This window comes from Zalophus californianus, chromosome 11 (genome assembly GCF_009762305.2).
Source record: "Zalophus californianus isolate mZalCal1 chromosome 11, mZalCal1.pri.v2, whole genome shotgun sequence".
Lineage (NCBI taxonomy): Eukaryota > Metazoa > Chordata > Mammalia > Carnivora > Otariidae > Zalophus > Zalophus californianus.
Window position 1 is genome coordinate 101,866,743 of NC_045605.1, and position 15,903 is coordinate 101,882,645.

The 15,903-nt window shown below is 42.8% G+C and overlaps 2 protein-coding genes across 4 annotated transcripts in view; both read right to left on the reverse strand.

The window, feature by feature from the left end:
- PATL1 (PAT1 homolog 1, processing body mRNA decay factor) overlaps window positions 1–1,973 on the reverse strand; it is a 31,382-nt gene extending 29,409 nt beyond the window's left edge. The window contains exon 1 of the mRNA XM_027579357.2: window positions 1,783–1,973. Coding sequence (XP_027435158.1) covers window positions 1,783–1,797 — 15 coding nt within the window. The 5' untranslated portion in view covers window positions 1,798–1,973. The remainder of the gene's footprint in view (window positions 1–1,782) is intronic.
- A 4,021-nt stretch (window positions 1,974–5,994) lies between these two features.
- LOC113914281 (olfactory receptor 10V1-like) lies at window positions 5,995–12,699 on the reverse strand. Of its 3 annotated transcripts, none has more exons than XR_003517432.2 (3): window positions 11,770–12,699; window positions 8,296–8,551; window positions 5,995–6,787 (listed from the first exon to the last, which is right to left on the reverse strand). XR_003517432.2 is itself a non-coding variant. In XM_027579358.2 (2 exons), exons 1-2 carry the CDS (start codon window positions 12,679–12,681, stop codon window positions 8,640–8,642), a joined length of 924 nt encoding a protein of 307 aa, XP_027435159.2. In that variant the 5' UTR covers window positions 12,682–12,699; the 3' UTR covers window positions 7,035–8,639. The 3 variants fall into 3 exon arrangements, 1 of the variants encoding a protein (XP_027435159.2); XR_003517431.2 differs by having other exon boundaries at window positions 8,296–8,651; XM_027579358.2 differs by lacking the exon at window positions 5,995–6,787 and having other exon boundaries at window positions 7,035–8,651.
- Between the last annotated feature and the right edge of the window lie 3,204 nt (window positions 12,700–15,903).

The following is a 15,903-nucleotide window of genomic DNA, read 5'->3' on the forward strand; positions in this document are numbered from 1 at the left end:
GGGGCTCGATCCCAGGACCCTGGGATCATGACCTGAGCCGAAGGCAGACGCTCAACGCTTAACAACTGAGCCACCCAGGCGCCCCTAATAATAGTATTTCTTCATGCAACCAAGGAATTAGGCCCCCAACTTTCTTGACATCACTGGTTAGAATAGTAATGACAACTCAAAATGCACACTTTATCATTATTTTGAGTTTTATGTATATTTTTCAACAAAAGTATCGTGTTCCTCATTTTCATGTCAAAATTTCAACTATTATGTCCTTTTAAAGCTTTCTCTTCACCCCCCCCCCCCCCCCCCCCCGTTTTCTGTAGGCCCAAACTCTGGTGATGAAACAGAAAGCTAAATTTTCAACCCCAATTAAGTGAACTCTGGAAAAGCTGTGATATGGTGAGTTCAAGTTTTGGCCCCATTCTTACAAGTGGTGCAAACTTGATTAAGTCATATTCTGGTTAACTCATTAAATACCTCTTAAGTACCTACTGTGTCTCCAGCTCTGTGTTAGGCTCTGAGTGGTAACAAAGGGACAATACCTTAGAGAGTTGTGAGGATTAAATGAGGCAAAGGTTTGGCAAAGATTATAGATTGCTAAACAATGCTAGTTATCACCACAATAATTTAGGTCTATTCTATTTTAAATATTACTCCGCTCCACTTCAGTTTTCAACTAATTTCTTATTTTCCAAGTTCTCTTTTCTTTTGGCTACTCTGCCTACTGCACCTCATCATCTCCATGTTTACATCAAGTCAGTTTGGTCTTGAACCGTTCCTATCAAGTACATGTGTCCCAAGTTTTCAAAGACTCAGAATCACAATACCACATATCAACAGGCAGGTCTGTGATACACCTTGCCAGGCAACTTCCTTTAAATAGGCTTTCCCAAAAGCAAGGTTAGGCCGAAAGGCCATTCTACCCGTCTTAAGCCCTTCCAAACTTCCACAAAGCAGGCATACAACTGTCTCCACAGCAGAGGCAACTTCCAGCTGCACTCCTTTCCAAATCACAAAGATCTACTTAGCCAAATCACTGCTTTTTTAAATTATAAAGACTCTTAGGGATCACCCAGAGCAGCCCTTTCAGTCTACAAATGTAGAAACTTTATATCAGGAGACTAAGAGTAGCTCAAGGTCATACAGTGAGTTAGTGGCAGGGTCAGGACTCTAGACTATTGCTACATTCCCGGGATGGTCACCAAACCCACGTCTCTCTCCACTCGCCCAGAACTTCCGCGGGACACGCCCCCTCCCAACTCGGAGCCCTCTTTGGTAAACAGTCTCAGGCCCCAGTAAAGGGCAAGTCCAGCACCCCCCCCCCCTCCCCGCCCAACCCGCTGGGTGCCCGTGCGGACGGGTGTGTGTGTAATCGGAGGGGAGCTGGTTCCGGGTCCAGGGCGGGAAACGTTGTCTCTAGGCTTTCCTGGGAGACTCTCCCTCAAGAGCCAGGGGGTGGGTGCAACGCTCTCCCCTTCACGGCTCCTCCCGGGGTGGGGGTGGGGGATGGTCTTGTTACAGCACTTAACGGACGCTCCCCACCTCAAAACAGAGGCCAACTCTCCCCAGCGGTAACTGATAGGACAGTCCCGCCCCTGTCGGGACTGGAGCCGGCTCACCGCCTTCGGATTAAACCCGCGACCCCAGGCCCCACGCGTTCTACTCGGTCCCCGGGGTCCCGCTGCCAGCCCCTCCTTCCCCAGGGGCGCGGGACGGACGCGCGGGGGGTGAGAGAGGAAAGGGGGCGCGGGAGGGAGGGAGGGGTCACTTCCGGTCGCAAGAGCTCACCTCGTAGCGGAACATTCTTGGGGAAGGGGGGAGGGAGCGGGGAGGGGAGTGGGGGAGGGAGGGAAGAAGCGCTGACTCCCCGGTCCTCCGCTCGCGGGTCCTCCACCGGCTCGCGACCCCTGGCCGCCGCCGTACGCCGGAGCGTGCGTGGGAACGTGCACAGGCGCGCCTCGGGGAGGGCGGCAGCCCCGCTCCGCGCCCTGAGCGGCGGCTGCGCGGGGACAGATTTCGCGTCCCGCTTCCTAGTCTCAGCGGCGGGAAGGAGGTCCCGTGGAGAGAGACTGCGCACGCGCCGCCCGTCGGGGGCTTCCTCGCGAGCCGGACTCGCAGCTCCGCCCCCTGGCTTCTTTGCGCCCGCCCCGCGCTCAGGTCCGAGTCACGAGTTTTCCGTCACCGACGGGGCGGAGAAAACCCCTGTGATTGTCACAGGATATGGCTTTGGGGAGACCGAGGCTGAGCCCGGGCTGGGAGAAATGGAGGTTCCTGGGCTGTTTTTCCAGCGACCAGCACGGTCTTCGGGGGGCTCTGCTGTCCTCGCGATACACCCTGTGCACGGAGTAGAGGGGGAAAAGCCCGACAGATGCAGCTCATCGAAAGGGGCTGAATTCGTCGCCACTTTGAGCCGCACGTCACCCGCTGAATCCACAGCAGGTCGGGGCTGTGATTTATGTGTCTCGAGGTGATGACGGCGCCTGGTTTTTATAAAAAGCGGAGGCTTGTTCCGGGAGGTTCAACCAGGGTGATATTTTTAGGCGCCAGGCGCTCCGGGCACGTGGCGCCCGGGAGCCAGAAAGGGCAGCGCGGCCGTGGGCAGCAAGGTCATCGAGGCTGCGGAGCGCCACCACGGCTGCGCCGCTGGGGGACACCACCTCCCAAGCGGACCGCGCCCAGGAAAGAGTTTGTCCTGGTTATAAGCCTCCGCACCCTGGTTCCAGGAGTCTGATGGTTCGCCACCTGTGCTGGCACCGCCCAGGCCCTTTCGGCCCATTGAGCTCACGGCACTCTCTCTTTTCCCGTAAGAACTAAACTTCAACCGTGAAGAATTAATTCCTGTGCATTTCGCAACTCCTTTCTCCGCGTGTCTGAAAATGCAGCCTGGCCTGGGGATGGCATACAGTAAATTCCTCACATACTAATCAGAGTCTGAGTCTGGACACTTTGGATTTGGAAATAGAAATTCTGGGTGGGAATCGGTGCTTTGTCACTGGCCATCAGATTTTGGGCAAGTTCTCTAAACATCTCTGAGCCGTAATTTCTTTGTAAAATGGGTTGAATGGTACCTGCCTCACAGAGTAGTGGTTCAATGGCATGATGATGTTAATGTTACTAATAATGATTGAAATCTGCCTGGCATTCTGCTATGTGCTGTATATGGATTATCTCATTAAATCCTTCCTTATGCCAACCCCACGAGGTAGGTACTATTATTTTCTCTATTTTGTAAGTGAGGAACCAGAGGATTAGAGATGTTAAGTAATTTGCCCCAAACAACCCAATGGCAAGTAGCAAAGCTGGCAACTGGGGCCTCTCTCATTCCAAAAACCTAGTATCTGAAGCACTATGATAATTTAACAAAAGCAAGTGCTTAGTGGACCAGGCCTGAACCTTAAAGAGTAGCAGGCGGAGGATAAGATGATTGTTGGGTTTCCGGCATGCACTGAACATTACAAAGCAGTATTAGGTAACAGCAAGTCTTAACAATGACCAAAGAATCTGTACTATATAGACCAGGGGTTGGAAACTATGACTCTTGGCTGGATCAGGCCCGTGGCCTGCCTTTTTAAGTAAAGTTTTGTTGGAATAGTCACTATCATTTATTTATAAATTGTCTTTGGTTGCTTTAGGGCAATGAAGGCAGAGATTAGTACTTAGAGTGGAGACCATTAAGCAAGCAAAGCCTAAAATATTTACTAACTGGCTCTTTATGGAAAATGTTTGCTAATCCTTGATACAAATCATGTTTCTCATCACTGTGTTAGAAATCAGTTGTTAAAAAAAAATCTCTAATTCATGGACTAAAGAAAATATAATGGCAAGCAGAAAATGTTTAGAACTGAACGATAAGGGGCGCCTGGGTGGCTCAGTTGGTTGAGCGACTGCCTTTGGCTCAGGTCATGATCCTGGAGTCCCTGGATCGAGTCCTGCATCGGGCTCCCTGCTCAGCAAGGAGCCTGCTTCTCCCTCTGACCCTCCCCCCTCTCATGTACTCTCTCTCTCTCTCATTCTCACTCTCTCAAATAAATAAATCTTTAAAAAAAACCTGAATGATAAAACATTAAGACTTTCAGGATATAGCTAAGGCAGTTTATAAAGGAAAATAGGAAAGTCTGAATATAAATGAAGTGGGTAAACTCGGGAAAGGAAGAAATAATAAGCAGTATTTAAAGAAACAGAAGTCAAGGTGTCATAGAGAGGATTAACAAAATTATCCATTTTTTCTCACCTAACACCTGTTTGTGAGGGAGATTGAGAGTTCCTTTAAGAGAATAATGCATTTTTTTTTTTTTTTTTAGTTGTGTAGTAGATCCTATGTTAAGATGGGGAGGGTAACAAATTCTCTCACAAGTGATTCTTTAGAAATAAGTATGGTGCCTCTGGAGAGTGTCCTTTTGGGTGGGTGAAAGAAAGTCTCTCTTGCATGCCAGGTAGGTAGAAGAGGCTTTGACAGATGAGAGAGGGCCTCAGTTAGACAAAGCTACTGCATTTTCTTTAGCACTGTCTGTCCTTTCTCCAAAAGCTACAAATAATCCCTTGTGGTATTTATAGGCTCTATACATTCTTTTAAAAAAATTGAGGTAAAACAATCCATTTTCTTGTGAGACTATTTTAGATGGCATTAATTTTCATTAAGTAATGTGCAGCTCTAAATCAGTGGTTCTCTGCCTCATCAAGAGTGCTAATTAAAACACTGCTGGGCCTCATCCCCAGAGTTTCTGATTCAGTAGGTCTGAAGTAGGACCTGAGAATTAATTGCATTTATAACAAATTCTAGGTGCTGCTGATGCCACTGGTTCTACTTTGAGAATCATTGCTTTAAGGCATAAAACATGAATGCAAAGTGTTATAGAGAAGGAGAAAGAGTGATGGGCTGCCCAGTAGGTCATTTTTCATGAAGCCAACAAAGTTGCAGTACTGTGTTCGTCCTGGAGGTTCTAAGAGAGCATGTGTTTCCTTACCTGTTCTTAGCTTCTAGAGGTTGCTTGCATTCCTTGGCTTGTAGCCCCATCCTCCCATTTTCAAAGCCAGCAGCCGAGCATCTTTCAAACTCTTTCTCTCATCCTCTCCTTCTGTTATGACATTTTTCTCTCCCACCCTCCTGCTTCCCTCTTATAAAGACTGTGATAACAGTGGGGGCATCTGGATAATCCAGGATAATTTCCCCATCTCAAAATCCTCAATCACATCTGCAAAATCTCCTTTACCGCATAAAGTAACTTTTTCATGGGTTCTGGGGATTAGGCTATGGACATTTTAGGCGGAGGGGGCATTTTACAGTTTACCACATGTGGTATGTGTGAACTATTGGGGGTATTTAAAATGATTTTGGGGGCGCCTGGGTGGCTCAGATGGTTAAGCGTCTGCCTTCGGCTCAGGTCATGATCCCAGGGTCCTGGGATCCCCTGCTCCTTGGGAGCCTGCTTCTCCCTCTGCCTCTATCTCTCTGTCTCTCATGAATGAATAAATAAAATCTTAAAAAAAATAAAATAAAATGATTTTTGGTGGGGCACCTGAGTCCATCAGTTGGTTAAGCGTCTGACTTGATTTTGGCTCATGTCATGATCTCAGGATCTTTTTCTTTCTTTCTTTTTTTAAAGATTTTTATTTATTTATTTGACAGACAGACACAGCGAGAGAGGGAACACAGGCAGGGGGAGTGGGAGAGGGAGAAGCAGGCTTCCCGCTGAGCAGGGAGCCCGATGCGGGGCTCGATCCCAGGACCCTGGGATCATGACCTGAGCCGAAGGCAGATGCTTAACAACTGAGCCACCCAGGCGCCCCATGATCTCAGGATTTTGAAATCAAGCTCTGCTTCCGGCTCTGCGCTCAGTGGGGAGTCTGCTTGAGATTCTCTCTCTCCTGCCCCCCCGCCCCCCATGCTCCTGCACTCTCTCTCTCAAATAAAATCTTTAAAAAAATAAAATGATTTTTGGTAGTATAATGAGAAAATGTTTTAAAAATTAAGTATTTCGTGTACTAATTGAAGGTGAAAAATAGAAGGTTTCACTAGGTGAAATCATGAAGGATCATTAAAAGGAGAATCAAGAATGAGTGAGAAGGAGCTGGCCCACCCTCCTGCTATGGATCTCAGGGGGGCAACTTAGTGCTGACCAGGCCTTGACACTAATGCATCGGGGGGGACATCTGACTTGTATTAGTAGTTGTATTGATTGGCTGCCATGTAGAGATGGGGAAATATGGTAGTTTTCTGGGGTAAATCATGGCATTGGAAAATAAAAGCAGAAAGCCAGCTTCTTCGTACTTTTTTCTGTTACTGAACTGTGGTAAGAGGTGGGGGGGGAGCTTATAGTTGCTTCCATTATTTCCTTTGGCTTTTTTGAGCATTGCAGGGCAGGGATGGGGGCACAGGGAACTATTCCTCTTGTCATTTATCTACACAGCCCAGGAAAGGATGATGATTCCCTCCTTCCTGGGCCCTTCTCAGAATAAGTGATGGAAGGCAGAAACTATGTATTTTGCATTCAGCATTTTATTCTTATCACATCATTTACTTCAGCACTTAATAGTAATTGTTTGAACATTTTTGAGTTCTTTCAATCATAAACCAGTATGTAGAGAAGAATTGGCAAAATAAAAAATGGATTCTACCTCCTGGTTCATAGGAGAGGACTTCACATGCTCTACCTTGAAGGCCCAGGTCTTCAGGTACCTTTAAGTATCTCTTTGCCTTGGTTTCTTACAGTTCCCGTAGAATCACCGGAACAGGGTCGCGTGGCAGCATCCCATTCAGAATAATCATTGCCCATTTTATTGGCAACAGTTGGTGCTAAGGAAATGGGGGCAGGGTAGAAGAGGACTAAGAAGAAGGGTAGGGAGTAAGGGAGGAAATCCTGTGAGAGCTTAAAAAGCCTAACTCCCCGTTCAACACCTTGGTGTTCCCTGTGCCTCGGGCTCACTGGTAGTCAGTTTTTGGCATTAGCTGGACTTCTGTATTTCCCCATGTCTAAGAGAGCAGGTAGGTAAGCTTCTAGTTTCTGGCCTTTTCCTGAGACAAGTTGGGGAAAGAGATTCAGGCTGTTCCCTGAGACTGATATACTGGAGGGAACTTGGCTGTATCTCTTCCTTTGGGTAAACCTTGCAAAAGAAAGAGGCTCGCTCAATAACGTGTGAAAATTAGTCAAATTCCATGAACACCATTCTCCAAAAGCTACATTCTTGAGGCATTCTATTAATTACACAGAAACCTGATGTAAAATACAATGATTCAGGCACACTTGCTTCCCTCACTTATTAGCTAACACTTAGGACAATTTTGATTGAAGAGATGCTTACATTCTGGTTTTTTTTTTCCTATTAGTGAGACAGGTTACTTATACTATAAAACACATGACATTTTGGACTTTGATGGTTAACTTGAGATGTTGTAGTTACTCGATATGCATAACAGACCGTCTGAATTTAGTGGTTTAAACAATAATGATTTATTTCGCTAATGAATCTGCAGTTTAGCCAGGACACAATCGGAACAGCTCATCTCTGCTCCAGGTGGCATCACGTGGTACTGCTTGAAGCTGGGACTGACTCCGTGGTTGGTTGCTAGAACCATCTGAAGTTTTACTGACTACCTGGCAGTTGGTGCTATCAGCTGAGACCTCGGTGGGATTTTCAGCACTTACATGTGGACTTTCTATGTGGTTTCTTACTTTTTTCACAGCATGGTGGCTGGGTTCCAAGAATAAGTGTCCCATAAGGGCCAGTTGGAAGCATATCCCCCGTCAGGACCTAGTCTTGAAAGTGACATAGCATCACTTCTGCTGTAGTGATAAGCCCACCTAGATTCAAGGGCAAAAAAGATGGACCCCACCTCTGGATGGAAAGAGTGTCAGCATCACAGTGGGTGGAGAGCATGTGGGAAGGGATATTTCATTGTGGTCATTTTGGAAAATTGGGGCTAAGGAGTAGGAGACAAGGCTTTTTAGATAAGAGAGGCCAAGAGACCTCTTGAAACAGAAGTCAAATCAAGGTAAGTATTTTTCTTCCCTTAAAAAGTCACCATCACTACCACCACTACCTGGGTTTATATGATGGTGTGTGAGGATGGGACAGAATTAAAGGACACCTGGGAAATTTTTGCAGTTTTGTAGCTTATAAAATCTTTGGTAAGGACATTCCCTGATTTCCATGGTGGAACGTAGGCCATGTGCATGCAAAATCCCCGTAAAATACAGCTTGTCAGTCACTGCTTTGTTCATTCCAATAATGAACTATGTTATCTATTGCTGCACGAAAAATTACTCCAAAACATAGCAGCTGAAAAGTAAAATCACTACTTACCTTACAAGGCTTTGGAGGGTCAGGATTCTAGGAGGAGCAGCTTAGCAGGGTGGTTCTGGCTCGTAGTGTTTCAGGAAGCACAGTCAAAATGTCAGCGAGGGCTCCCGTCATCTGAAGGTGGGTCCATGCACTTATATGGCTGTTGGCAAGAGGCATGGACCTCTCCTTGGAAGTTCTTGGCTGTTCTCAGAACATGGCAGCTTCTCCCAGAGTAATCAGGGAGAGGCTGCAGCCACAGTAGCTTTTAAGACCTGGTCTGAGAAGTCATAGGGATCACTTCTGCCCCGTTCCATTTGCTAGAAATAAGTTAACTAAGTATAGCCCACACTCAAAAGGGAGGGGGATTAGGCTCGACCCTGTAAAGGAAGAAATAGCAAAGGATTTTTTGAAACCACCACAACCTGTCTGAAGGCAAACTCCAGACCTTTTAACTGTGGCAAATTTCTGGAAAGATAGATTCTAATATTATGATGATCATAAAATATCAGTGGTACAAATAAGGTGGTGTTGGTGCAGGAATACATGGACTGATTTATGGACCAGGGTAAGCACCCAAGAAATAGAACTTGACAGAAATGTGTATTTACTACGTGATAAAGATGATAATTCAATGGATAAAGGAAACATGATTTGAAATTATACTGAAGCAATTGGTTATTTATTTTGAGGTAAAAGTTAAAGCCTTATAGCTTTAATTATTTCCTATTTATTATTTATTTATATATATTTATATATAAATAGAATATATAATAATATATAAGTATATATATTGTATATATATAAAAATATATAAATATTTATATAAATATAAATTTAATATAAATATAAATTTATATAAATATATAAATATATATAAAATATATAAATATTTATATTTATATCTTGTATATATATAAAAAGAATATATAAATATTTCTATATAGATATTATTTATATATAAATAGAAGCAGACTCCCCTCTGAATATTTGTATGATTTCAGAATAAATTTTCAGAATTTATTTACTATAAAAATGGAAAAATCACAAAGCAAAATTTTGAATACTGAATTTTATAATAACATACATACATAGTATATATATAAATAGTATATATAACATGTAATATATGTATAAAATAAACTTTCAAAATATTTTCAACACATAAAGAATAAAGTATAAAGACTTAAAAATAGATCTTAAAATTCTTTAAGCATCTAAGAAAAACCTACAAAAATTTTTTTAAATTTTGTTTTATTATGTTAATCACCATACATTACATCATTAGATTTTGATGTAGTGTTCCATAATTCATTGTTTGCATATAACACCCAGGGCTCCATTCAATACATGCCCTCTTTAATACCCATCACCAGGCTAACCCCTCCCCCCACCCCCTCCCCTCTAGAACCCTCAGTTTGTTTCTCAGAGTCCATAGTCTCATGGTTCATCTCCCCCTCCGATTCCCCCCCTTCATTTTTCCCTTCCTACTATCTTTTTTTTTTAAAAACATATAATGTATTAACCTACCCTATCACCCAGCAATTGCACTACTGGGTATGCAACGATACAAATGTAGTGATCCGAAGGGGTATGTCTACCCCAATGTTTATAGCAGCAATGTCCACAGTAGCCAAACTATGGAAAGAGCCAAGATGTCCATCAACAGCAAAAAAAAAATTTTTTAAAGATTTTATTTATTTATTTGAGACAGCACAAGCAGGTAGAAGGATCAGAGGGAGAGGGAGAAGGGCTCCCCGCTGAGCAGGGAGCCTGATGCGGGGCTCAATCCCAGGACCCTGGGATCACGACCAGAGCCGAAAGGCAGATGCTTAACTGACTGAGCCACCCAGGCGCCCCAACCCACAAAAATTTTTAAATAACTGTAAAATATATAAAAAGGTCAATTTATTTAAATGTAAACAAAATTAACAGTTGCCATTGTAAAACCACCAAATTGACAAATAAGGAAAAACTAAAGGAAGAAAAAGAAAAGGAAGGAAGAAAGAAGAAAGAAGGGAGAGAGTGAAGGAGGGAAGAATGGAAGGAAGGAGGAAAGGAAGGAAGCCAGCCCAGTGTTGACCATGAAATTATAAGGCAAATACTTTTGTAAATAGCTTTTGGGAGTATAAATTTGTAGTCTTCAGGAATGCAATTTGGCAATGTGTGTGTAAATAGGGGTTTAAAGTATTTTAACCCTAGGGAAGTAATTAGAGTTAACACACAATGAATCATATTTAAAGATGTTTATCACAGTGATACTTGTAATAATGAAAGACTGGTAACCATTTAAACACCAATAAGGATAAATGGAAATGTTATGACAACCATGTTTTAGAAGGCTACTTCAGCAAGGCAAATGTTTATATTACAAGTTAGAGAATGAAGCAGGGTACCAAAGCTCAAAATATAATACTCATGATGTATAAAGTACCCAAATATTATCTGAGGTTTATTTTAATTGGGTTAGAAATGATTAACTTTTTTCTGTCTACTTTTATATGTTTCCCAATTTTTCTAAAATCAATGTGTATTGTATTTAAAAATGGAAAAATGCTACTTTATGTTTTTTAAAGATTTTATTTATTTCAGAGAGAGAAAGAGAACACGGGAGAGGGTTAGAGGGAGAAGCAGACTCCCCGCTGAGCAGGCAGCCTGATGTGGGACTCAATCCTGGGGCTCCAAGATCATGACCAGAGCTGAAGGCAGACGCTTAACCAACTGAGCCACCCAGATGCCCAGGAAAAATATTATTTTAAAAGTAGAATCATAACAAGACAGATTGGCAGGAACAGAGAAAAGAAGTTCTTGTACCAGTTCTGCCAAATAACCATTAGTCCCTTTACCCCTTCTTGAAATTTCCCATTCTGAATGGGGTGAAGATACTGTTTATAATTTTGAAGCATCACCAATTACACTTTTGAAATGACAATGCGTTCCAGATATTTGTTACATTCCAGATATTATTTTTATAACTTTTCAACACTAATGGGTGTCACAATAAACATTTCCCAAGACTTGGTCAATAGAAAGAAAAATAGTGCTTTATGAGTGGAAATTTAAAGAATTATTAGTGCTCTTAGAGGGAACCTCTTGTAGTTTTCTGTGAGTATTTATGGAATGCTAACAGCATATCTCAGTATATAACCTTGTGGGGAGATAACAAATAAGAATGTCCTTTGACATCACTTGAAGGAATTCATCAATTCAATGAATATGTACTGACTATCTGCTTTAGCCATTTTAGGCACTGGGGATGGATCAGTGAACAAAACAAAATACGTGCCCATTAAGAATTTACTCTCTCTTATTTTAAATGTTAATACCGAACTTTCAGGAGCTTGCTCTATATTTGGGAGCTAGAAATAGGAACTGGGGCCTGAGGAACTAGTAAATCAGTTCCCCTGAGTTGATCATTTTCTGAAGAATTCTTTTGTGCCATTTACATGAGCCCAGAAACCCCCACATTTCCTAGCGCAGCAAATGTCTTTTCATTACCTTATTTAGTGCATCTTTCAGTTCCTTGTTCCTCATACTGTAGATCAAGGGGTTCAAGACGGGGGTGACAAAGGTGTAGACAACAGACACCACACGGCCCATTTCTGGGTTGTAGCTAGAGCTGGGGCGTAAATAGATAAGGCTACAGCAGCCATACTGGAGGAGAACCACGGTCAGATGAGAAGAGCAGGTGGAGAAGGCCTTGTGCCGCCCCTCTGCAGAGCGGATCTTCAAAATGGCACCCACAATGAAGACGTATGAGATGGAGATCAGGGAAAAGGGAAGAGTAAGGATGATGACACTGACAATGAAGATCATGGCTTCTTGCATTCGGGTATCTCCACAGGCCAACCGCAAGATCGGGAGTACGTCACAGTAGAAGTGAGTGATTCTGTTTTGGCCGCAAAATGGCAGGTGGAAAATCAGAGCCGTTAGTTGTAAGGCTAGAATGAAACCAAGGACCAGGGCTCCCATAGCCAGCTGGGCACACAGCTGCCATCTCATGATGAGGGTGTAACGCAGGGGATCCCAAATAGCTACAAACCGATCATAAGCCATGATCCCCAAGAGGATACAGTCAGCACTGCCCAGAAAGACAAAGAAGAACATCTGTGTGCCACAGCCAGTGACGGAGATGGGTATTCTCCCCATGGTCAGGAGGTTGACCAAAGCGAGAGGGGCCACAGTGGAAGAGTAAAAGATCTCCAGAACTGCCAGGTTGGCCAGGAAGAAGTACATGGGAGTGTGGAGTGAATGCTCTGCCCAGACAGTGAGAAAGATTGTGGCATTACCAATGAGACTGCCAATATACATTAGCAGGAAAGCCACAAAAATAAGTATTTGTATCTCCAGGATGGGTGAAAATGGGTGAAAGTGGAACTGGATGTCTATGGTTCGGTTTTCATCCCCCATAAAAGTGGCTCATCAGGTTTTCTAGGACAAAAGAAAAAGTATGTTAGGAAAGAAAGTGCTTTGGGCTTTAGGATGAAGGTGATGATACTGTGTTAGCACCTCTAGCTTTAATAATCTTGAAGATGAGTTTATACTGGGCAGGTCACTCTCTATTCTTGCTTGTGTTTGCCAGCTCACATTTTCAAGAGAGTTGGCTCAGGTTAACTATAAAGCCTCTCACTTTGAGTAAGAGCCAAGTTAATTTGCCCCATGTGGCAACTGAGCTCAGGACTTTGACTTCACTTTTGTTTTGCAAGAACCAGCTGAACTGATAACCCCTGAGCTTCTAAGCATATGCATTGCCTAGCAATAATATACTGGCTGTCAAATATGAAGTCATGATCTTGAGTTCAAGTCCTATAATATACATTGGGATCATATTGTCCCATATAATAATAATATAACAATTGTCCATTGTTCTCTGAAGGGTTATCTTCCTAGACAGAAAGAGGTCAACTTGGGCCAGTGCAGCAGCATTGATCATGATGGCTCCATTACTGGTTTGTGATTGCAGAAAAAACTCAGCCTTCTAGTATTTTGGCCCTTAACCATAGGCACCCCATACTGTTTACAAACTTTCTCTCTGTGTTTTTTTTTTTTTTTAAGATTTTATTTATTTATTTGACAGAGAGAGACACAGCGAGAGAGGGAACACAAGCAGGGGGAGTGGGAGAGGGAGAAGCAGGCTTCCTGCGGAGCAGGGAGCCCAATGCAGGGCTCAATCCCAGGACCCTGGGATCATGACCCGAGCCAAAGGCAGACGCTTAATGACTGAGCCACCGAGGCTCCCCTTTCTCTGTATTTTTAACCAAAAGTCAAGAGAAGTACAGCAGTTTTAGAAACAGCATCAGTATAGGCATCTAGCTTTGGAAAGTGTATGAAAATTCTTCCCCCTATGACAATTGGACAATGCCCACATTCTTGCATATGGCAGAGAAAGTATCAAGTATGATATATTGTACACCTTTCTAAAACAAACTTTTAATTTTTTTCTTTTATTTTTTGGGATAATTTGTTTTAAGTATGTTTTATTTATCATAGATATATGATCTTTTTCAGGATAAGGACTACATCTTATTCCTCCCCCTCTAATGCCTAGTATGGTGACCAATAAATATTTGTTGAATGAATAAATAAATGAATAAGTTTTTCACAACCTGGGTAGATTTTCTTTTCTTTTTTTTTTAAAGATGTTATTTATTCATTTGAGACAGAGAGATACAGAGAGAGAGCATGAGCAGGGGAGAGGCAGAGGGAGAGGGAGAAGCAGACTCCCCGCTGAGCCAGGAGCCCAACATGGGACTCCGTCCCAGGACCCTGAGATCATGACCTGAGCCGAAGGCAGACGCTTAACGACTGAGCCACCCAGGCGCCCCGTTTATTTATTTATTTTAAATTTATTTTAATTTTATTTTTTTAAAGATTTTATTTATTCATTTGCTGGGTAGATTTTCATTTAGGCAGAGCATATAGTCTTGTAAAGTGTGACTTAAGGGTTCATGGAAGGAAAACATTCCTCTTACAAGCTGGCTGCAGCTTACTTAGTTCCTTTGTGTTTGGGAAACATTGTCACTGAAAATCTGCCCATCTTATTAGTACTTATTAGTTTGACTTCAATTAATTCAGTGCTCAAAACTCAAACTGTTTTCCTGTGTGAGGAAAATAATGCTCTCTCTCCCTCTCCCTGAATCTCTGTTTGAAGATTAGGCTGATGTGCATTTCTGGTCTGGACATTGCCCTGCTCTGGGCCTCACCACTGAAAGGGACCAAGCACTGAATGTAGAGTTTTCTCTAGACTATAGGGAGTAGATTGGGCTAGAATAGACTTCAAAATGAGACTAGAGCATTCAAGACAGCCAGGGCCTTGTTTCACCTTCTTTGTAGTTACTGTCACACCCCAAACACACCCTCTACCCAATAGTCATCCCATAGGAAGTCATCCAAACTCCTATAGGTTTGTTAATTACTGCTGGGATCTGGGTCAGGCTCATCCCTCCAGGAAGGAAGGCTAGACATTACCAAAGGGATAGGAGTTGAAGAGCCTTGTAAAGACTTTCATTCATAAAATTATATTTTTCCTGGTAAAATGCAAACTTTACGCAGCTAAAATGAAAATGTGAGCTAAGATGCATGGGGGTGGGAGTGTAAATGAAGAGGGTCAGTTATAATACCATTTGCTCTGTCAATAGCACCTTACCTGATTTTGCCAGAATCAACTCAACTTCTCTTTCAGGCCCTGTAAAGGGGAAACATTTTATTTTTTTATTTTATTAAAAAAATTTTTTTAAGTAGGCTCTGTGCCCAGAATGGAGCCCAACACAGGGCTTGAACTTACAACCCTGAGATCAAGACCTGAGCTGAGATCAATAGTCAGACTCTTAACTGCCTGAGCCACCCAGGCACCCTGAAAGGGGGGATGTTTTAGAGCACTGTGCATATGGGAGGAAAAAGTGACATAACCTGAATATAAACCTTGAAGAACAACCGGATGTCTTTATAGAAACTTAGGGACAATTTGTTATAGACCACTCTATGCTTTTTCAATGTATTTATGTTCCACTATCTCATTTAATTGCCTTAAAATGTTTAGTAGGTAGGAAGGTAGCTATTAAGACCTCCATCTTGAGGCTGAAGCACATTATTCTTCAGTGATTTAGAGGTAGAAGAGAGACTAGCATTTAGATCTCCTTGTACTTATCAATGATTACATAAATCTTAGCTTGATTCTTGTTGCAGGACCATGAACCTGCTGTGATCTTCTCACTGACACTCCCAGTGAACTCAGAACAAACCAGGAAATGGCTTTTCTCAGGGTAAGGCTCTTACATATATAAAAGAATGACTTAATGATGCTAGAGGAAAAGATAAAGAGAATTCTATTCAGAACTTATAGCCAATTCCATGAACTACAAGGTTTGTATGCTAAAAATGCTACTAATTCAAATAAAACTTGGTGAGACTTGGCTTCGCCTCTCAGGAGGTCAGATTATCTTAGAATTAAAGCTGTGCTTACAGGCACCAAAAGCATCAATCTCTGGTTCCTAAAAACACAGTCATACCGATTGGTCTGCAGAATTGGCAGTAAAGCCTTGCAGAGTTAAGAATTTGAGTACTGGAGTTGGGAAGACCTGGGACCATCACCTGTCTCTGCTATTTACCATCTGTGTGACCTTGAACAGCTTC